Here is a 24,294-nt window from a genome sequence, read left to right as displayed (position 1 = left end):
CTCTGAAAGAAGTTTAGAAACTGTAAATGATCTAGTTAGTTATCTAGATCTCTCTTTATGGTGCAGATCTACAACCAACAAATTAACTGTGGATTTATAGTATATTCACCTAGCTAATAACTGAAACAAACATAATCTTTGTTTACAACAATAATACAATGTTGTTCTATCCATGTTATTTGGTCCTTTAGAATTTTGCAGGAATTGTTGGTTCCTGACATTTCAAATTGGTTAGCTAGAATGGTCACTGGTCAGTAATTCCAATAGTAAGCTGGGTGTTACGTTTTGATGTCATTATGAAACACCTTGGGCCAGGAAAACCATTATATCCGCTTGAGTGGTTTTGTTGGTTGGTTAGATACACTTTCCGCGACACTATTCTGTCTAGTGGACCAGCTGTTGCTTTTCAAAACATACTTTTCTATCTCATCAATGTATTTTGTGAATGTATGTGTATGTGAATCCAAACAAACAATGGAGTTACTCGCGTGGATATAATGCATTTCCTGCTCTGAGTCATTTGATAATGACCTCCTGTCGAAACATGAAACACCCTGATGGTTACAAATTAGGACTGCTGACAGGTAATGCGAAATTATTTAATATTGCATTTCCAAAAAGCTATTACAATGAATTTTAAATAAATTTACAATTAAAGTGTTATCATTAAAAAATATTGGAAAGTAAAGCGTAATAATGATGCAAATAAAATAGGTTTATCTTATTTAAATTGTGTCATCTGACTCATCATTGTCACATTGACACATAAATGTCCATGTTTATAGGGATGAATGGATAGATTAATTTTACAAAACAGCTAATCTCTGATAATGTCAGTAAAAAAGAATGAAAAAATTAATACAAATACACTATTTATTAAACAATCAAATACTATAACAATTATGCATTATTTATACAGATTGTAACTAACCTTCCTTTGCAAAGATTCCAATTGATAAACAAAATAAAATATGTATTGTTGGTATGGAAAAGCAATTAACTATTTGTATTTTTCAATGGTGTAGAAGGAAAAAAACCATTGACATCCCTTTAACTTCGAGTTGAAGTTGAACACTAATTGATCATTTCTATCTACCAACACTGATTAACTGGTTTTAAGCCTACATAATACAGCACTCTGTCGAAGTTGAAATAGCTGTTTAATTTAGATAAGATACTGTGTCTTCTAATAAATGTGTAACTTAAATTTATCAAGACAATTAAAGGGGATACTACAGTAAAAGGACTGGAACTTTACGTGATTAACCACCTCAGACAGTATTTTTGTTTGTGCTGATGCAGATGATAAAGATTTATACTATGGAATAGGATGGTTGGTAATGGTAAGGATTAATAAATTAAAATTATATCATTAAATTGGGATGGTTTTTACTTTTTAACACATTTAAGATTGTTTATATTTTATATTAAACATCTAAAATTAAATCAACACAGTTTTGTCCTTATACCAAAATTACATTTAAAAAAACTTGAAAAAACCATAAGAGATCATACTAATATTATAAAGTGAACGTTTATGTGCTTGTTTGTTTGTTTGAAGTTCAATTACACATTAACTACTGGTCGGATTGGGCTGAAATTTGGTATAATGATAGCTCATATTCCCGATTAACATATAGACATATTCTCATCTCAAAGATCCTTTCGGGCTCCGCCCCAGTGGCTCTGTAGTTCCTCATGTTAACCTTACGACTATCTATTTTATTAAAAGAATTTGTTGGATTTTTGTGCGCAGCAAATCAGTTCATAAATATTTATTTTTATAGGCATATTGAGTATTATCTATATATTAATTACGTAAGCCGATTCTTTGCGTCAAAATTGTGGACGACTGGGAAGTTGTAGAATGACGGGAGAGGGCTCAAATTAAAGGTCTCTATCCCGTAACGGCGGGAAAAATAGTGAAATTCCCAAAATATTAATACAAAATTAGATATAACGTAAAATGTTCTCCATAAGAATAGCATTAGAAGCCATTTACTGTAGATTTTTGTTTACTTCAATACAGCTGATCACGATTTATCACTAAGCCGGTACGCAATATTAACATTTGGATGACTTAATTGCCAGTCAATTCTGCAATGTACTACTGTATATAAAACATCATTAACTATTATAATTAAGACTTTTTAGTTATGTACGTTATAGAATGTTGGAATAAATTATTTTACTGTGGAACTTTTCAAATATGTGTATTTTTAACGTATAACATGAAACAAACACATTGACAGTTAAATTAAATAATTGACGATTCGAGATTAAATGGAAAACTTTAGCTTAGTGGAGGTAGTGGTATAGGTGGAGGCTTATACAAAGAGGTGACACTGTACTGTGGTGTCCTGACCGTTAGTATCTCAGTATTGTTCCTCTCAGTAAGCGAAGCTGAGGTGATGTCAATGTATGGCTTGGCAAAAAAAGCACTACCATATTGGTCATGAGGTCTCTCTAGAATCAGTCTCATTCCCTCTATGTTGGGTGTAGGTTTTAAAATGCCCCGGTGTGTTTCTTGCACAAGGAGGAAGTCGCATTAATACGTCTTGCACATATCAGACAGTAATACTTCTTTGTCTCTCGATATTCCCTCGATATTAATCGAGATCGTTACTAATGGCCTTGAAAAAGACCGTTTAGGCAGATTCTTTTTTTGAAGTCGTCCGGTTGTAGAAGGATTTGCCGCTGACATGTCAGCGTTGCTCGGGGTGCGCCCGATTGTGATGTTGTTCATAGCGTGTAATGGTCACAATCTTCGGGGAGGCTCCTTCTGTGCACCCCCTGTTGCAGACGATAAAGATTAAGATTATGGATTAGATTAATTAGGATAGGATAGGATTAGTTAGTAATGGTAAGGATAAATAAATATACCTAATTTAGATTATTATATTGATATAATTTTTTACTTTTAACACATTTAAAATATGTTGGATAAAACATCTAACATTTAATCAACACAGTTTTGTCTTTGTATAACAAAATCACATTACCAACACACATTATCATTGTTTTTATTTTTAAGTTGAAAAAGTCATCAGTAATGTTTGTATAATATTGAAATACTTCATTTATATTTAATTTTATTCCAATTAGTGTTTAGGAACTGTAAATTAATTTCTGGCTTCTTTAAGTTTGGTGAAATCAGAGTACGGTACTTTCCTGTTAAAGGGAACATTCATTATTATCGATGATTTTTTTCTCGATATATTGATGTTTTTGTTTTCCGATCCATTACAAATTGACAACAAGAAATGAAACTGCTCTAAGCTAACCTAACATAACCAACCATACTTGCTGTACCATTTAAAAATTCCGTTTGGGTTTGAATATAAAAGGCAAGTTATAAATGCGGAATTTTTAAATGTTACATCAAGTTTGGTTAGTTATGTTAGGTTAATTATTTTAGAACAGTTTCATTTCATTAATGTTTGTTGATACGGAACAATATTTTTCGTAATTGTCAGCTGATATGTTTCAATTTGTTAATATCGATATATCGAGAAAAAATCATCGATAATAATGAATGTTCCCTTTAATAGGAAAGTACCCAGAGTACTTCCAATAAAAGCTATAATTACCATTTCAATAACAATGTATGGAATTGTTGAAGCGAAGGGACTATTGTGTTAGTAATTGCTCCAATTTTAGTATGTAAATGATTTTTAAAATTTCGGAAATCCAAACAAAGGCAATGGGTAATAATCACAATATATTTAACAAAAATTAAACACTTCTAAGTTGAATTGCTTAACAGTACGGTATCAACTTAGAGCCCTGCATAGGTCTAACTTTTACTGTATGTAACCCCTCGGTTTATCAACATGCAATTTGCTATTAGCAGACGTATAATTATTCAAATGAGTTGATTCCCAGTCCAGGATGTCCTGTTCATGATAACCTATTTGTCTGGGTAAAGATAATTCTTTAAGGAACACCTGCCAATCAATGGTTTCTCTTAGCAAAGGTGACACAGTTCCAAATTGAATCACTTAACTGTCTACTTTTATAATTTCAACATCAATAACTTATCTGCTTTAACGGTTCAGAAATGAATAACCTGCATCCTTCTATAACCCTAAAATAGATAGAATATGCCTGCATTGTTGATTCCAAATAACTTGATTGATGTTGGATTCCTAAAGGAGTATACTTGACTGCTTTCATCATATAAGCAAGGGCTCAGCAAAAATTGCACTTAACTGACAAACTTATTTTAACACAGTAGTGTCCTGCTGTTCCAAAATAACTATGACCCCAAACCCTATTCGGATTTACGGGAATTCAGAATAAGCGGATTTATTTTTGTAAAGCACCCCTGTATCTGTGTGTTTGTACACTTCTCTTACCTCTCTGTTCTTTCATATCTCAACCTCTGTTATCTTCAACTGGTCTGAATATTTTCTCTGCACTTTATTTTCTTAAACCTGGCAATAAGGTTTTACGGTTCTTTGGTCAGTGCTCAAGTTTTTGAACCATACAGTACTACTGGGATGGTTATCAGTATGGTATGAACTCTTTTGGTTCCTACTGACCACCCTGCAGGTTTTTAGACGGTTTTATAGAGACCTGTACACAGGTTGACATTTGCATTGCTAACCAAAATTTTGGTCTGCCGACATACACACATTCGAACATTAAGAAAAAAGATTATCAACACGTAAACCATATTTCGTATATTTTACTTATATTTTGCGCATTTCCTGGTTTTGCAGATCCTTTATGGTAGGAAAAGGCAAACAACGAAAATCAATATTTTTGTAAAAAAATATCTTGTAACATAAGCATTTCAGTGGCAGTTTGGAACCAGGTGCTGGTTAAATCAGCATTAAAATGAGCGTCGGCTGCTAGACTTAAAAAAAATTAAAACTTAATTTCTAAAAAAAACTGAAACTTTAAACTGGCTTTGACGTTCCCTTCTTTTCAAAATTCAAATCAAATCAAATCATTTTTATTTTGCACAGAAAAACTGTATAATAGCATCATAAGAATGTAAAATAAAACTAAATTCTAAATACTATAAGAACTAAAATGTAACAGAACAGTATCTTAATTCCATAGGCAACTTAAAAACTCTTTCATAGTGTAGGGAGCTTGTTGAGCGGAGCGAGCGAAGCGAGCGAAGCTCTTTGGGATCAACTTCAATGCAAACAATATAACACCATCACTCAATAACGGCTGAACACATTTCAGCCAAACTTAACAAGACTACTTAGACTAATAATGAGATGGTTTGTAAACAAACAAATTTCAATTAGATAATGCTAATGCAATTTAAAACGAACTTAAATTTTTAAATTTTTAACATTAGGCTTATGGGACTAAAGTAGCTATGACAGTTTTTTTGTTTACAAGAAAAATGTAAACAAGAGAATCATAAGGTATTTCTGAACTTTCTATACTTTTCTTTTAAACGTTTTTAAACCATTCCTATGATTTTAATAAACAAGAAAATGCTGTTACAACATTTTTTTAAGGCGCGGAATTCACTGAAAATCGAGAAAATATACGGAACTACTTTCTCAATGCGCGGAGCATAAACAAGGAGCGGAGGGATACGGACCAGTGACTACTTTCTTGGGATGGGAACCTATTTGTGTTGCCAGCTGATTAGAAACAGCCAATGTTAGAAATCAGGATTTAATAAGCGATATATCGAACCACATCGAAATCGATATTTAATCCGATAATACATCACAGATTATATTATGTTGAATTACATCGACGGTGCAGTAAGTTATTACACTTATTAATAAAACGCAGATTGAACACTGATCTAATTTAGGCATGTGGGGAAGGTAGGTCGGGGTTTATGAGTACTCGTGACTACATTAAATGTTTTGAAGTAAGGTTAGATTAGGAAGGTAAAGTGTAGGTTATAGGTAGGTGATCGAGTTGTTTATTTGTGTTGCACCATATAATTTTTATCTTTTGGAATAGTTGGTTAAATGGGGAAACGATTTCAAAAATGTTTGCATATGGTCTTAACAAACCATCTACTGTATTCTAGCATTGACTTTATATAAAGTCAATGATTGTAGCAAATTACTTCATAAAAACCAAAAGAAAAGAACATTTGGATTTGGACCTTTGCCCATTGCAAAACTAACATATAATTTATGAAATGTGAAAAGTTGTACATCATTAAATACTATTCTGTAATATTAATAATTGTTCGGCAAATCCTCATTTTAATGGCTCGGCTGAAATGGAATCTGCATTTTATGAAACAGTAATTTGGTAACAATTCAGTAATTTCAAATGTTGATAACAGTAGCCTATCCTATATAAATACTGTTATTTGATTGCCAAGAACGGACTATACATACGTCCAGTTATAACCGTAATAAGTAAATAATTAATTACCTGGACTTATAGAAGTACACTTTTAACCACGGTTATCTTTGACTATCAATACAACTAGACATTCCATCCCCATGTTAAATTTATAGCCAGCTTTTTCATCAAAATCTTCTGTATCCAATGGTCAATGGTTTTATTAAGGCCAGTATTAAAATGCCGTCTCTAAATCGTCCCAATAATGGTGGAAGACCTACATTCCAGTTACATTACAATCATATAAAGAATTCTTGGTATTAACAATCATAAATTATTTTCAGCAAAGAAAGCTGATTTTAACCGATTGCAAGGGTTGAAATGAAGACCAATGTTTATGTTGCACAGTTGAATTTAAATGTCAAATTTTCCCTCCTGATGTTATACTTTAATACTCACGTGTTTTTTTAAATAGTTACTGTTTTTTATACTTAAATACTTTAAACCGATTGTAAGGGTGAAAAATGAACACCAATGTTTCTGTTGTAGGCTAAAGTTGAATTTGAATGTTAAATTTCCTTTCTCTTTTTTATACTTTAATGCCCTTTTTGGATGTTAATATCAGATTCCAACTACTGTAATATTTTCCTGGTCAAAACTACCAATGCACTTCTGGAAGAGGTGTCTGAATAACAAGATGTAGTAAAAACAAATTTGAATTATTACAATTATAATCAATAAAACAAGCATTAATACATCTATTGACTTTTTTACATTTAGTTACTTATACAAATATCAAATCACGTTTGTTCCGCTCAACTGGCTTTCACCTCTCTGAAAGCAACCCTAGTTCTAAAAGTATGCGTTTGACCGCTCTCCCAAATTTGTCCTTGTCTTGCTCCACTTTCAGGGGCTCAGGCAATACATTGGAAAACGTAATACTGTTATAAAAGAGTTTGTTGCCTCTCAAAGAATCTTGTCCTGTGCTTAGGTAGCTTGATATTGTTTTTGTGGTGGTAGGTTAGTTGCGCAGATAATGACCCTAGGGCCATAAATGGAGGATTAGTTCCGCATTTTAATCTGGTGGGCCCCTTAAGTAGGTAGGTTAGTTGCGCATTAATATGGACAAAGGTGGGTTACAATTCATTAGACAAGCGTAATTAGCCTTGCTAAAAGCCGGCGTAGAATGAATATTGAACATAATGAAGTTAAGTATCCAAATATTGAATACTCTTGTATCCGATAAATAATTCGGAATAGTAATGATACATACTCTGATACTCCACAAATTCTAGGTTCAGGATTAAGGAAAATCACCTGTTTCATAAATGACTTTCAAAATTGACCTTAGTAATAATACTGATTTGACCTTTTATAGTAATAATACTGCACAGATACACACTTGGATTAGTTGTGATAATAGTTATGTAAAAAATACGTGAACATGTGGAATACCACGTGTTCTAGATGCTTGAATTCTCCAAAAAGGGCGTAAGTGATCGCAACCGCATACCATCCGCGCGTACTACAAATACTCTCTCCCCCCGTTTTCCATAGTTTAAGGAATATTTTTTTGGAATTCCTAGAAATGTTATACCACATTGTTTACCACAGCGTTTACAGCAGAGAACATATTTACAGTAGTTAGTTGTTGACCATCACTGAGAGTAAAACTCGAGAAGTGACGTTGTAGTGATTTGAAAATTGTATTAAGATTTCATTTTAAATTTCAAGAGATTATTATTCAAGCCGTCAATGCGCAACTAACCTACCGGATTATAAACCACCCTACGGGACGCGGATTAATGTAGGTAGCAAATACGCAACTAACCTACCCCCGTTTTGGTGTCTGAGTGTGTACCGCATTGAATGGAACTGTGGTTGATACAGATGATAATTTCTTTTTAAAAACGACAGACAACTTAGTATGTATATGGATGGAGGTTTAAGAATATTTGTATTTCTTGAAGAGAGGCTTGCAAGAAGTATATTCTAAAGTCTACTCTTAGGGCTTTTTTCTGAAGACGGAAGACAAACTTTGTTCGTACGGTCTCACAGCCCCAAACTGCCACCAAATACGACAATAATGGGTAAATCAGTCCATAATAGGCACTCAAGGTTACACGAGAATCGGTAAACTTCAAAATACCTCTTATCACAAAAATTCCTGTGCTAATTCTTCTGGATATGAGCTCTATACAAAAAAAAGTCCTGTCACTTTTCAATGTATAAGATTAGTATAATCAATGTCCATGATTGATCTTTAACTATTAAGATTAAGTTTGGGATATTAAAAACCCTAACTTAACTAAGGTTTTAATAAAAAAAACGAAGTTACTAAGTATAAATTAATTTATTTTTAATATTTACAATTTTTGTACTTAATTTACTGAAGCTACCACGAATACTAGAAAATAACAGCTAGGCTTTCTTCATACTTGAGGGATCAATATCAAAGGACTAAATTTATCAAATATGGGCAACGTGTATATTCTAATCGGGAAAAAGTTGAAGTAGGTGTGCCTCAGGAATCAATATTGGCTCTCTCTGTATGTTTCTTATTTATGACCTACCAAACTTGTCAAAGATGGATATATTTCAGTTTGCAGATGACACAATGATGTTATGTAAGGGACCCAATGTTGGATCCCTGCAGCACACAGTAGATACAGAATTGGCTGCTCTGAGTGACTGGTTTGGGGTAAATCGGCTCTCCTTGAACATGGACAAGACTCAAGTAGTTTATTGTCGATCAGATCATAGAAATAGTTTAAAACAAATCCCTTTTCCAAATTCTCAGTTTATGTCTGAGGAGACAGTCAATTTTTTGGGTGTTCATATAAACGAAAATCTTGACTGGCTTCCTCACATTAACAAATTACGAAAAAAACTTTCTTCAGCATTTTTTTCTCTCAGAACAATTTCTCAAGTCACTGACACTAAAACTCAATTAACAGTTTATCACTCATATTTTTCATCTTTAATGTCATACAGAATTCTTGTGGAGGGAAATTCTTGCCATAGCAAAACGTTTTTTAGCCTTCAAAAGAAGGCACTTAGAATTATTGCCAAAGTACCCCGAAGAATTCCATGTAAAACCATCATTCAGGCGTTTCAAGTTTTAACATTTTACGACCTATATATTTTAGAAGCATTATTTTGGGTATTTAACAATTTGTCCATTTTCAGGGAGGGCAAAACAAACCATAAGTATAACTAAAATTCATGATTTAGCCCCTGAACTGTTTATTAGACTAATATGATCAGGTACATACCTTTACGTCAACAGTTCAATTTTGTATAATTGAAATGTTTTCGTGCGTAATGTGTGTGTATTTATTTAAATGTTTCTTGACGACTCCATCATGGATGAAGACAAAGCATCCTTGCTAGGTACCACCTGACGATGCCTGAATAGGCGAAACATGTTGTGAGTTTACTTACTACATAATTGAACTGTTGACGTAAAGGTATGTACCTAATCATATTAGTAATAAGTATAACACTAGATATAAGAACCTAATTAAGCCCACTAGTCATAGATTATCACTATTTGAAGCATCACCTCAATATATTCGACCAAAAATTGTACAACTTAGTTCCTGATAATTTAAAAAACATCACCAATCCAAACAAATTTAAAAAATAATGCAAAGACTGGTTGCTAACCAAAACATTTTATTCTTTAAATGAATTTTTAAGTGGAAATTGGTAGGATTTTAAGTATTAAAATAATTTTGTTTGAATTTTAATACTTCTATTTGGTTTTAAGTACTATAAATACTGTAATTGACAATGTCCTGTCATTTACTTATGATGTAATGGCACTCTGTAAATAAATAAATAACATAAATAAATACTTGAAAAGAACCGGTATGGATCATAGTCATAAACAATGACATTTTTGTCCCAAAAATAAACATTATATAACATTGTTTAAATGGAACTGCCAAAACATATGTTAATGCTATTATTATTGGATTCGGGCCAACATTATTTGTATATGTTTATGAATCATACCGGGTTTTATTCTAGTATTTGTGGAAGCTACTATATGATACATCCATCTATATCTAAAGCTAATAAGAATCACAAACTTTAGAGATAACTGTTAGCCTATAAACCTATAAAATATTACGCTCTTAAGTATTATGAATGAATCAATCAATTATTTATGATAACAGTCTAAATGTGCTGTGTCCCGTGTCGTGTGTATGTACTGTATGTGTAAATTATTTTGATGTTTTTGACGTAAAGCTCTGACGATGTTGCATTGCAACGAAACATGTCATCTTTGAACAAATTTATTATTTGAAGTTAGACACATTTTGGACTACTGACGGAGGTAAGCCTATAAAGTCATTTATACCTAGTCCAGGGGCTATCAGAATAAATACTATAACGTGATAAGCTGTACTAAAAGCTCACTGCACACTACAGTACATTGAACGTTATACTAATTTATTTCACGATTCTAAATCAACCACTTGACGGATTTTCACGATTTTTGTGTTGAAAGAAAGATCATTTTGAGAACTAGGGAATGTCGAAGCCATTATTTTAGTTTAGGGTTTCAGTTTTTTAGAAAATAAGTTTAAAATTTTGAAAAGGGTAGCAGCCTACGCTAACATTTTACACTAGCTTTTGGTATAATACTATTTGCAAAGTAACAGCTGTATTAATGTGTGTATAACACAAATTCAGCATTTGGAAAATAATGGCATGCATAGGGTTGACTTATTTTACTATGTGTAAAATAATACTCATTGATGTAATGTATACTCATTGATACGTTCATTTATTTGGTAAGAGGATGACAGACTATTTAAATATACATGGTAAAATGCTAGATATTCTGATATATTTTTTAGAGCAGTCTTTAAAATTTTAAGTTTGTTTTAGTGCAATATAATTTTTGTTTTAACTAACAGCTGGTTGAATATAAAAATATTCTATAGAACTATCAGGTTAGTTTATTATTCTGTGATTTTGCCATTGATTATAGGAAATGAGAAATATTCTATAACCACTAATGTATACAAATTGAGGCTCTGCCCTCGAGTCCTCAAAAAAAGGTTATGAAAATTATTTTTTTTTTTACTTTTTGAGGAAAGAATAGGAAAATAACAATGTTTACATGTTTTAATTCATCTTGGCAGCTTTTTGTTTACAATAAATGTTTAACCGCTTAATCTTTGCTCTGATTAGAATTGGAAATATTGACATGACTTCAGTTTAAGTTGACTAGGTACTCAATTCTCGTACGTAGGACGGGCCAACAGCTTGTATAGTTTATTTTCAAAATCCTTGGTTTAATTTCAAAATGTTATTGTAGTTTATGCATGCATGTGTATATTGTATAGGCCTAGATGTATTTTTTCACTGATTTCAGCTAAGGCATTAGCTTACAAAATGTCATGAAGCAAAAAAAAAAAAAAAAAAAAAAAAAAACAATTATGATAAATATAAATAAAAAACAGTCTGAGTTCTATATTAGTTTTTAAGTGTGTTTGAAGCGTTATATTTAAAATATTTTGTAGAAGTGTAATGATGTCATAACGATGTAGTGAAAAGTGGACCTTGCCAACCTGACAGACGGTCAGATGATCATTGTCTTTTTGTGCTTGTAAATAAATGTTTGTATCATGTAAAACTAAATTGTACCATTCAATTGTTCTATTCTATTCTAGATATACATTATTACAGAAAGTGACTTATACAACAAAGTATTCATGAGTTTAATTGGGTGCATTTTGCTTTTGAGCAGGTATATTCTCGATAATGGTGGGTACAATTTATCGAAATTGCTCGAATTCGTGATGGGGGAGAATTGCTCAATATGGTACAAGCTAGCAACCATACGTCATTAAAGTATTGATATCTGAGAGGGATGGATCAATCAGTTAAAAGTATACAACTGCTTCTGTAAATGGGTCTGGGCTCAGGGGCACAAGAGGTTTAGCTTTGTTGGAAGTGCAGAAAAGGGTATTTTAAGGAAGGATTTTAAGGGTAGGTAAAGGAAGGGTATTTTTGGAAAGGGGTGGAAGAGGAAGGGTATTTATTTGTCAGGCCTCTAGCGGGCTACATGCTAATCGCGGGCCTGTTTGAAAACCTTATAAAAGAAATAAAACCCAATTGGTAAAATTAATTATTGATCTGTTTTTGCTAAACTAAAACTTACTCCCTAATCCAAGCAAGTCTCATATAAGCTTAAAGGGGAGCCAGCTATTGCGATTGTAGGATTGATTTAAAGTCTCTTTCTGCCGGTGAATGTATTGATAAGTGTTGCCCCTCTAACAAGAGACAATAAAATAATTAACATCTTAGAATGTTAAAAAATGGTGATGAGGTAGTTAGTACCGTTCAACACTGCTTTTGCTCAATTTCTCAGTCTTGTTACCAATTTTCTCCCCATTTAACACTCTTTGGATTTCTTCTAAAGATTTACCATGAGTTTCCGGGACATACACCCATGTAAACACTATTGTAAGTACACAACTGACTGTATAAATTATGAAGTTTACATGCATACCTAAAGATTCTGCTACTATCAAAAAGAATTTATTTAGGATAAATGAGGTGACTGCAACTAATATTGTTGTGAGGGAAGAACAGATTGCTTTGACATTTGCAGCAAATAACTCACCTCTCAAACTCGTTCCTATGGGACCAAGTCCCAATGCAAACATACTATTATAAACTATAAAACAAATAAACAACCAGTCACTGTATGGTTCCACATCGTAGTTTGTGTTAGAATTGAGATAGAACCATGTTGAAACTAGCATCATGGTTAATCCACAACCAGCTGCAGAAAGAGTCATTAGAGACCTTCGGTTGAAATGAACAGCGAGAAAAACAGTCGCGAATGAAGTAGTTAAACCAGTTAATCCAAAAAAGATTGCACAATCGTCTGGATTCAAGATCCCAAATGTTAGAGAAGGCAGAGTTATAGCAACATAAGCTTGTAAAACACCCGAACCTGTCAATCTTTTCATCACAGAGTAAAATTCAGAGATGATAAACGCTTTCCGGTTTCCTTTGTTATTCCAAACATCCTTAAAAGACCCTTTGTTCATCAGCTGTTGCTCGATGGCTTCCTTCATCTTCTGCAACTCGATATCAACCTTTTTCCCTTTTTTCCCTCTCAGCCAATTGAGTGATTCATAAGCTTTCTCTTCTTTTCCGCACATTAAGTGGTAGTATGGTGATTCTGGCATGAATGAAAAAGACACTATGAACACTAATGTCAAAATTGCACAACTCATAGCAAGACCTGTGTACGAAACATAATGGCCGACAAAGTAGACTAGAAGCACTCCTAAATTCCTCATCAGATCAGTTAGCATCGTTAATGAGCCTCGTATTTTTGGCGAAGCAATCTCTCCGATGTAATTGGGTATAATTGTCGAAACCGCTCCAGCCCAAAGGCCCACAAGGAATCTTGCAATGTACAGATACCTCGCTGAAGATGTTAACCAGATCAAAATCCACGAGAAAAGAGGAGGCAGTGATAATAAGAGGATAGCTCTTTTCCTACCATATCGGTCCATCAACATTCCACTTGGCACTGGACTGATGAGGTGTCCGATATAAATCATGGAGACCATCCAAGATATTTGGCTGGAGTCCAAGATCATCGGAGTTTCCATGTCTCTCATCTTGAGGAGGGTTGGGGACGGCCAACCTTCTGCATTTCCAACCAGTGCAAAACTGAAACTACCTGGAGAAAACACACAGAGCTAGAATAACAGATCATTAAAACTATCGTGCATACATTAATATTCTACATAATACACAAATTATTAAATGATTAAAAATACACTTGTTTCAGTACTAAACTTTATTTGTGAGCTTAGAAATACAGTAAATTATAAATAAACAAAATTGCCTTAATTTAGAGCATCTTTTCAAAATAAAGTTCTTTCCTGCATTGGCTTATCTCTCTAGATGTCCTACCTATAGTCAGGACATAGTTAAATCAGAGATCCTATCAGTGTTTATGATTAGTACACAAGGTATTTATTTAATTGTGAAGCCATAACCAGTTTTACATCATATTTAACTTACCTATGATTGCTGAAAGATATTGATGGAATACTGCTGTACATTGAGGTGTAAAATTCCATGACTTTTTCATCCTTCAGAACGCTAAAACAAATTGATTGTACACTCAGTGTTTGTATTGACCAAAATACAGTAACTGTTTTGCTATTTATTTGTTACTTAACCTAGACCAATTTCATCATTGCTATGTAGATTTCCTTCAAAAGTTTTGACTCTTAGTTTCCCGAGTATAGTGATGTATTCATGTTTCAACAGTTATATCAACACGGATACTTAGTAGGATATAAACAAAAAAGTGTCAAAACTGCATTAGAGTCGACCTTATACTACCTATTATATTATAGGTTTAAATCAACAACAATAGTAACTGGTGCAGATATTCCTAATTATAATACCAGGCAAAGACACCATCATAGACAAACCTCTCATAGATTGGAATTAGCTGCATCATTACCTAAAAATCTCGGGCCAAAACTGCTTAATATTACCAGCCAATCTACAATCCTTAATTTAAGAAGCAAAATTCAAAATTAAGTTAAAAGAATACCTTTTAGAACACGCATGTTACCCTGTTGCTGAATTTTTTGAACACTCCAATCCCCAATTTATATAAAAAAGTTTTAAGCTAGGTCCACCTGCGCTGTATTTATTACTTTCTTTCATGTGTTATCAGTGTTATAGTACCAGTTTTGTACTTTCATTAGCACTATTTTATTGTTTATATTTAGAAGTATTTTAAGTTGACGTTTGTAATACAATGTATATTGTCTGACTACAATAAAAGATTTGATTGATTGATTAACCTCTAGATTTTGTTTATTTTGGCACCAACCTTGTAAGAGTTTTTTTTTCAGATTTAATTTTCATGCCAAATTAATAAGCCTGTGAGCTCAACCCTTTTTTGTACTCAATCATTTCCAGGCAAAACATATTTCTAGGGTGTCTGCATATGTGCATTCATCTTTTGTAAATGTACTTTTTTAAACTAATTTTGGCAACTAATTTTCAAATACATTAAGTCTTTTAGCGAATTTCCCTATAGGCACTGGACTTTAAATACATTTACATTTAATAGCTACTTTTTTAAGTAGCTATTACCGTAGGTCTCATGGTAAGACCTGGACCCGGACCCGATTTACTTTTTCATTTTGAGGTCCCCAGAGGCCAAAAACACCGTCCGATCAAATTCATATATAAATATATATATATATATATACTTATATGTGTGTCCGTTAACATGATAACTCAAGCAAAAAATTATCCGATTTTGATGAAATTTGGTAAAAACGTGTAAACCTACGTCTATTCAAACGAGTTTGCGAACCAGCATAACCAGATTATGGGAACGGGGGTTTATGGGGGGTTTTATGGGGTAAAAATGGGGGTTTTCCCATTTTCACCCCGTAAACATAAGATTTTGCAATTCTTTTCCAAACCATTTTGTAGAGCTAAAGAAAACAAATAATTTAGTATATTGAAGAATTGTTGTATGTCAAACGGTTACGGAAAAAATCCCAAAAAAGTCTAAATTTTAAAATACAATGTTATTCTTATGGAGAATAAATAAACTGTTGTAGCTTTCTTATGGACATATTTTAATTAAATTTTGATATTTTGTTAACTTCATACTAAGCTATCAATATTTCAATAAAAAAAAACTATTTTCTCCCCTGTAGCAGCAAACTTAAGTACTCATCAAAATTAATGATATTTAAATAGGAAGTAAATCTGACAATTTTAAAGGAATTATTTAGTGGAATTCCAGCCAAGTAGATGGAAATTTGCTTAGTCTGCAGGTTTGCTGCGACGGGGGTATTATTCTTGTTTTCACCAACTTTTTACTTTACTTAATGTTGGTTCATATGAAAAGTCGGTACATTTGAATGAAAACTGTCTACCACACCAGTTCAATTGAAATAATGCTTTTCTTCCCAAGTTGGTTATAATGTAAGTATGTGAATGGAATGTCTACTACATAGTTTTGAATGGTTTTTTGTATCTATAGCCAAGGGCAATCGAAAAACACCTGAATGTATTGAATTTGAACAGCCTTGACTAATATTCAATTACAGATGAAAATCTGCTTGTTTGCTAGATGGTGTCAAATGTAGTTATGTTTCATCCTGTACATGTTTCAAGCTACAAACTTTTAAATGTTTACAATTTTTTTAAATACTCAAGCTGTATATTTAATAATTTATATATATATATATATATATATATATATATATACAGAAATAAACAATAAATGTTTAGTTTTGCCACTATTTACACATTCTTGAATACACTGAGCTATCAAAACCGATGACATTCATAGGCATACTGAGTATATAAGTGTTTGTAAATACTTGACAAACATCGCTAGATGTGATTTATTGTGAATAGTATGAATTATTAATGCTGCTGAAAATGAGCTTGAATAAGCTTTAAACATGTACAGAATTAAACCTAACTACATTTGCGAACGTTAGTTGATTTTTATCTATATTTGAACTATTTCAATCTTTTTTTAAAAAGATTAACCAGATACATCAATTTCCGAGACGGTTATAAACAGCTGATATCAGTCAGTCACAAAGCTACACAGATTATCTCAGTCCATTACACTCACCATGCTTTCATATTCATATTCAGCTTATAATACACACCGAATTTGGTGTCCCTTTTAAAAAATAATCCAATTTTTAAACCAAAGATTATTTTATTTGAAAATGTCACAAAAGCATGTATATGCATGATGTCCTAATAGCAGGCATATGCAAATTCAAGCTTAGGTGATTAAACATTTAAGAGCTTTTGATGCTGCACTTGTGATAAAAGATAACAACAGCTGGTATATAACTTTATCAGAAGTCGATTGACAAGCCACCATCTTGTAGTATGAAGTGAACACATTTTAATGTGAATGTAGTGAAGGTATTATAAATAAAGGTAACATATGGTGCACATAGTGTTTACATTCTTGTTGACTTTATTTTTGTTTACTAGCTTAACCTAATTGTTAGTTTAAACAAAGTGTTTTCAGTTTAAAATTTAGAAACTGTAATGATAGTTTAAACAAGGAACATAGTCTAAGTTAAGGAAAACATTTGCTCTGTTAATTTATATTTCTTGTTTCGAGGTATTAACTTTGTTATGGTAGTGTAATGTTTATTTTTGTTTTGTCAAGTCATACTTTTTAGAATATAGTTTTGCAGGTCTTCACCAAAATCTTTGTTTACGTATAAGATTTTCAATTGTTAACTTCATAAAAAGCCGTTTCCTGTTTGAATGGATTGACACAGTTATATTTAGTAAAGAAATAACCGATGGACAATTTTTTAACCCATCCGATGAAATGGTTGTTAAAAAATTAAGTTTGATGGAGGAAACTGGATCGGTAAAAAGATTACCACATATTGTGACTCTTGTCCTTTTTTCACACACTACAAATAGGAATACATTATAAAGTTAGAATTTCCTACATACCAAACTCCATTGAAATTAGACATCTGGTGGTGTCTATAGCTTTGTAAAAATCCATACCACCGTTTGTAGTCAACAAAAAAACCGTTTATGTTTTAGGAACCCCAATCAATAAAAGTCCAAAACACTATCAGTAAAACTTTATATAAAAGGTAATAATTGAATACCAACAATCACACAAGACAAGCGAAGTTTTGGTATTGTCAGACACACAAGACTGTAGGGGAATTAATCCTCCACCTTCCCTCACCCTGTAAACTGAGGCAAATATTTTGACGTTGATCAAACTTACTCAAAACACCTTTTGGTAAACATTCATTGTTATGCATACTTACTAATTAAATCTAACTGATGATTTTCACTGTCATCAGATAATACATCTTAAAGCCTTGTACAACTTTGATCTAATTAGAGAACAAATGTTTGGGAACAGCTGTTCATGGCCTTGAATGCCTTGATTACTGGCAGTTGATGAACCCATTGTTGGCTCACTAATTGTTCTAAGAAACCATGATGCAGCATAAGAAATGTGTTAGTGTTTACTCAAAGCACATATGTGTTTGGTGCGTTCTAGGATCTTGCGTTCGTTAAGGAAGGTTCGGTAGTCATGGAACTTGGTATGTTATCTAATTGTTTATTTTAAACAACATTTTGTTTGGAGGTTTTGCCAACATTCTTGAAATTGAGCAATCAAAATTTGGGGTATTTGTGCTGTACTTGGATCCGATTAAGGGTCTGTTGCTATAAATAGGTATATGCAATGATACATTTAGTTATTTATTATGTATTTCAGTAAAAAGAATATGGCTGATTAAGGTTTTGCAGATTAAAGTTCAGCTGGTTATCTTAAGAACTGAAAGTTCAGGAGCAGTACTACTAATATAGGGTGATTTTTTTATTGGTGCGGTTTTTAAAACTAAATAAAAAATTTAAAACAACATGCATTGACATAAAAATGCATTTATTTGAACTACAGTGTCATGACATTAACGTTTAAAAATGATTTCTGGCATATGGGCTCCATTCCGTTTGCGTAGAAAGCCCAATCGAGAAGTCCAATTTTCGAATACTCTTTCCAGCAGCTGTGGTTGAATTCCGCCAATAACTCGACGAATGTTAGCTTCCAAGTCATTTAAAGTTCGTGACTTGTCAGCGTGTACTTGAGAATTAACATATCCCCTCAGAAAGAAGTCTGTTGGTGTGATATCGCACGACCGTGGGGGCCAGTTGACACTACCTCTAAATGAGATGATACGTTTACCAAATGTTTCTGCCAAGAGGCCAATTGTGTCGTTTGCCGTGTGGCGCGTCGCGCCGTCTTGTTGGAACCAGACATTTTCTAAATCCACTTCAAGTTCGTTTAGCTGAAGAACGAAAAAGTCCCGTAACATTGCCCGATAGCGTTGAAACTTTAAATGACTTGGATCGTCGAGTTATTGGCGGAATTCAACCACAGCTGCTGGAAAGAGTATTCGAAAATTGGACTTCTCGATTGAGCTTTCTACGCGAACGGAATGGAGCCCATATGCCAGAAATCCTTTTTAAACGTTAATGTCATGACACTGTAGTTCAAATAAATGCATTTTTATGTCAATGCAGGTTGTTTTAATTTTTTATTTAGTTTTAAAAACCGCACCAATAAAAAAATCACCCTTTATAAAAAGTTAATACCTCTGAAGAAGTTCTATATTAGGACAAAATTTCAGCTTTTGTGTTACTTTTTTGTGTATTTATAAAACCCTTAGTTCTTCTTGACGAATCCTCTCCAACTCAATCAAGATGGGGTCAATAACAACACTAGCTGACTCGCATGTTGCCGTTGATGCATAGTTTCTTTCTTTAAAAAATCAGGAAAATGGACAGAACTCAAGGTGGACTTATCGCATTGAAATATTTTTGGTACGGAACCTTCACTCATAAACAATCATCATCACCTTTTGCGAATTTTGCTAAGAGACCAAGTCAAAATTTGTAACTCAACTTCTTATTCTAGTTACGTTAGGTATATACATTAAATATAAGATCAGACTAAACACAATGTGACCTAGCCCTTCTAGTTAGTTCGATGGAGTTGCACCCAAACCTATTCTCAATCCTGATCGACGTCCTTGAGTGAAATTTTTGGACACAGCAAAAACCTCTCCTAACAAGCAATAACCTCCAAAAATTTGTTATTAAACAAAGAACCACCCTAAAAAGAAATATGCCGACCAATGACAAATCCATAGCCAAAAGTCATTCCTAGTTCAATTTGACTGTTTGTAGATCATTTGGTAGAATCCCTCCACTCATGTTTATCCTAAATACATTTATGGTACCTTCCTGGAAATAAAGGGTATTTCTTACAGATCTGCAAAGTATTTTACGTTGAATAATTTTTTTTCAGATAGTCCACATCAAGACGTAATGGGACCACTCGGAGGATCATGGGGTGGAGGAGTTTTCAACCAATACAGAGCTGCTCTCTCAGGTAATATATTTTTGGAATAAAAAAAATAAAAATAAACAAGTTCACTTAACCCTTTGAGTGCTATGTGACGATATATCGGCGTTTACTAAAATCTCTAAGGGATATAGAGAGGAAGGTAATTTTAATAAAAAGTAGCAAAACGGCCATTGGTGACCTGCATGTTTATAGGATAAACTAACAACCACTTAGCTAAAAGATTCGCCCAATCCGATGATTCGAGGTGTATGTCTAAACCAAGGATTATGAACACATCACTATGCCCCAGTGGTTGTTGTATATGGCTACAAACACACAGGTCACCAATTATTTGCCACACAGGACGGGAATCGAACCCGAGCAAACGAATGCCACTGGCCAATTGACACACGCCCTAGCCTCCTCGGCTATCTGTGCTTGGAGACTGATGAGTCAAAACCCGGTATTAAAGCTGACGCCAACTAGCAGCACTAGTTAGTCACGGACTATTTAGATAATATTTTTCAGTTTAACGATAACAGTGATCATAAATTGTGTTACCGAGGCTTTGCTGCAAAAACTATTTTTCCTAAAATGGCTATGTTATAGCCAATAGACAATAGACAATAGACCTTATCAAACTAAATCAAGGTCAAATTCAATATTACATTGACAACTAGATGTCTTTTGATTTTATGAGATTTTTGTTTCAAACAATGCCATCAGATCATTACAATTTATAAGAAAACTTGGAAATTTACAACAAAAACAAAAAGACAAACAAAAAGTTTTATTTAATGTTTACTACAAATACCCAGACTTTTCTTTGTTATATATTTGTTATTGTCTTGTTATTAAAAATTAGCCTTATTAATAAAATAGTGACAACAATACAGTTAAAATTTAAAAAAATTAATGGAATTAAAATGCAAACAAAAAAACTTACGAAATACAAATTATTGCCCTAGTTCTGAAAGGGTTAAAGGACAAAAAACTTATTTGAAAATTATTACGGAAATGTTTTCCTTGAAATTACTGACTAGGAAACAGTGAGGTTGATGCAGTTTGTCTTCAATTTAAAAATTTCTAGTCACTAACCCAGTTGCCATTTTTGGTTAGTCTAATGATGAAGAGTGCTTTATTGTATAGCAAGTGAATGTTTATAACATTCATCTCTAAAAGGTTTATAGTCATAGTCAAGAATCAGTATTCATAAGTATACATGGTTGTAGCCTACTTTAATTGTGTCAAATCCATTAAAAACTAATGCTTAAGAGTAGACAAAGCCATTTTTAATTCATCTATAGAGTATAAGGACAGTTCCATCAATTACTCCATGAGGCGTTTTTAAAAATATTGTGTTTTTGTTCTGTTTTGATTTTCAAAGGAATAAATTTGTAAATTTCATGTCCTGCATTGACAGTCTTTTTTAAGAGCTCTAATTTATGATTTCCAATTAGGGTACAGAGTTATTTTTGTTATGTGTATTGTAGTTATGATTGTTTTCTTTAATTGGTGGGTTAGAATTTTTTTTACAAACATACAGTCAAGAACATATAAACCATAAACAGTGAGGATTCTTAAAAGTTTAAAGTGTTTTTATGCAGAATCATCATTGCTCATTTTTAACATATAGCTCTGATAGATTTCTTCCATATCGTGAAAATTTAGTCCAGATTTGATTTTGAGGTAGACAACATATGCCAGGATATACACATATGCCGTAAGATGTATGGGATTGAATATGGGGAAAAAATAATTTAAAAAACTTCAATACTGCATAGTTTAGACAAGACAAGTACTGTAGCTACAAAGTCAGTATACCCTTAAGTTATAAGTTATCATCATCATTATCATCACTTTAGAATGGTATCAAAGTGTATATTTTAATCTGACTTGATGCAGATGAGTGTGGAATAAAGTGAGACGATACAGAGTGGTGTTACCAGTGGTGCACACAGGGGGGCATTTGGGGGCCCCAAAGGACCTACAGGGGCCGAGGGTCAGCTGTATACGTACATTTTCACTAATTTTAAAAATAGCATACACTTTAAACCTATTGTTACAACAGAACTTAAGACAGAATTAAATACAGCAAGGAGCAGACGTTTTGTAACGAGTATTTTTAGGTATTATATTATAATTTGGTTAGTCAAGGTTTTACTATACATAAATAATATTAGAAGGCTTTGTTCACATTCCATATTTGATAAATTTCAAATATAAGTATTGACTGTAGATTTTCAATTATACTGTTTTATAGCAAATTTTACTTTAATCCTTTTAGGCAAGCTAACATGTTTCTTTAAAACAATTTTCACCTTGAGAGCATCGCAGGGAAAATCTACGCACACTGTTAGAAAGATGTGCAGAAACCCTTTATAAATTAAAATAGACTAAAAAATAAGCAAAAAAAAATGAATTTAAAATATAAAAAAATAACATTGCCTTATGGGTTGTCGTGCTGGTGACAAAATAACAACAAAATATAAATGAAAATCAAAACAAATTGAAGATACAGCATGGGGTGAAAATAGAGAAGTTACTTATTTTTGTTTGAGTTTTCGACAACTGTAGGACCTCTAGTATAATTTATTACAAAAGAGTTCAAGACTGATTCTCACGTTCCGTCATTGAAGCCTGAATAAAAAATGGATTATTGTAAAGCTATACCAAAAGTGAAATGGGATTTCTAAAGCCAAATGATTAAATGCTTGATGGTCTAATCGTTGTATGATTTGTTAATACAATCTTTATATCTAAACTTAAAAAATACTGGTATAAGGAAAAGTAACATACCTAAAAGTGATGAATATGTTGTACTGACCTCAGACCTCCCACTGTATTACGCATTTGATCATACTTGTGTAAATATTACGTCTGAAATCGTGAGCCACCTGCTGTTAATGACATTCATTTACAGATTTAGTAGTCACAACCATATGTTAACTTTTACCAGTGATTCTTTAAAAAAATTTTAATTGTTGCCCTCCAAAAACTTGTTTTTAAAACTGATTTATAATTAAATCAACAGATAATTTCTTAAGGCTTACATTAAAAGTTTTTAATTCTTGAGGTTGAAATTTTTATGAATGAATAGTTCTTCTAGCTTACCTAAGAAAATCAAGGGTCCAGGGGATAATAGAAACACAATAAAAGAACGCAAGACATGACACTGATATTTCATCCCTATATAGAATTGCTTTGAGAGCAGGTTGAAATGGAACAAAATCATTCTAGTTTGTTTCTTTGCTATGTCTTGATCCTTAGCATTTCGACAAATGGCTAGTACCGTAGTCTCTTGCTTGAGCTTGCTGAGCATAATAGTTTCCTTGCGTAATCAATCTCACTATAATCCCGCTAATAATCCTCAACAATCTGGCTCAATAAATAAATCTGAAATGTTTTATTGAGATTGTCAAGATTTTACAATCTTTTATTTATTTACCGTCGTTATTGCCACAGTATGGATGTAAAAATAAGTGTTGGTGCTGTTTACTGACTGTTTGTTACCCATAATATCATGAATAGTTTGGTATTGGTTAATATAGCAGTATATATTATATATCGATATTGGTACCTCCTATAGTAAGGACAGGCTAAAGGCAAGGTGATGGAATGTCACCTATACAGTTTAACATAGTCTTAGGAGAGGCCCTCCAACAAGTAAGGCAACCCAATATAGGCTTGGAAATGGGAGTAAAAATAAACATATAGCTTTTACGGACGATGTAGTCATCCTGTCAAAAATTAGAAATTAACTAGAGGAGCTAACCAGATTGTTCATACAAAAAACAGAGAAAATTGCCTAAATATTAATGATGAGAAGACAAAATACATGCACTTCACGAGACAGCCAAATGAAATGAGGGCAAATTAAATTATTATAGATAGACATAATTTAGAAGTTGTTGAACAATTTAAATATCTAGGGGTAATTATATCAAGCAGCAATAGTGAAGAAATGGAAATAATTTATAGGATTGCTCAGGCCAATAAATGTATGTACACTTGTAAGAAATTGTTGACTTTAAAGATTCTCTCGCATAGAA

The 24,294-nt window shown here is 32.8% G+C and overlaps 2 protein-coding genes across 4 annotated transcripts in view; one reads left to right on the top strand and one right to left on the bottom strand.

Moving 5' to 3' along the window:
- The window catches only part of LOC129005703 (facilitated trehalose transporter Tret1-like), a 59,668-nt gene that overhangs the window by 33,192 nt on the left and 2,182 nt on the right, over nucleotides 1-24,294 (top strand). For 2 of the 3 annotated variants that reach the window (XM_054434666.1, XM_054434667.1), the window contains one exon: nucleotides 20,204-20,287. In XM_054434666.1, the coding sequence (XP_054290641.1) occupies nucleotides 20,224-20,287 (64 nt within the window). In that variant the 5' untranslated portion in view covers nucleotides 20,204-20,223. Of the gene's footprint in view, nucleotides 1-18,329; nucleotides 18,435-20,203; nucleotides 20,288-24,294 lie in introns of those variants that run through there. The other variant, XM_054434665.1, reaches the window with a different exon arrangement.
- LOC129005691 (facilitated trehalose transporter Tret1-like) lies at nucleotides 9,626-17,912 on the bottom strand. Its single transcript, XM_054434654.1, has 4 exons — nucleotides 17,821-17,912; nucleotides 14,356-14,436; nucleotides 12,646-14,008; nucleotides 9,626-9,695 (listed from the first exon to the last, which is right to left on the bottom strand). The coding sequence occupies exons 2-4, from the start codon at nucleotides 14,423-14,425 to the stop codon at nucleotides 9,626-9,628; spliced, it is 1,503 nt and encodes a 500-aa protein (XP_054290629.1). The 5' UTR covers nucleotides 14,426-14,436; nucleotides 17,821-17,912.

Source organism: Macrosteles quadrilineatus, unplaced genomic scaffold (assembly GCF_028750875.1).
Source record: "Macrosteles quadrilineatus isolate MER2022 unplaced genomic scaffold, UCM_ALF_1.0 Scaffold_31__1_contigs__length_1484076, whole genome shotgun sequence".
Taxonomy (NCBI): domain Eukaryota; kingdom Metazoa; phylum Arthropoda; class Insecta; order Hemiptera; family Cicadellidae; genus Macrosteles; species Macrosteles quadrilineatus.
Note: the sequence above shows the minus strand (reverse complement) of the source record. Positions and strands in the feature narration are given on the sequence as shown.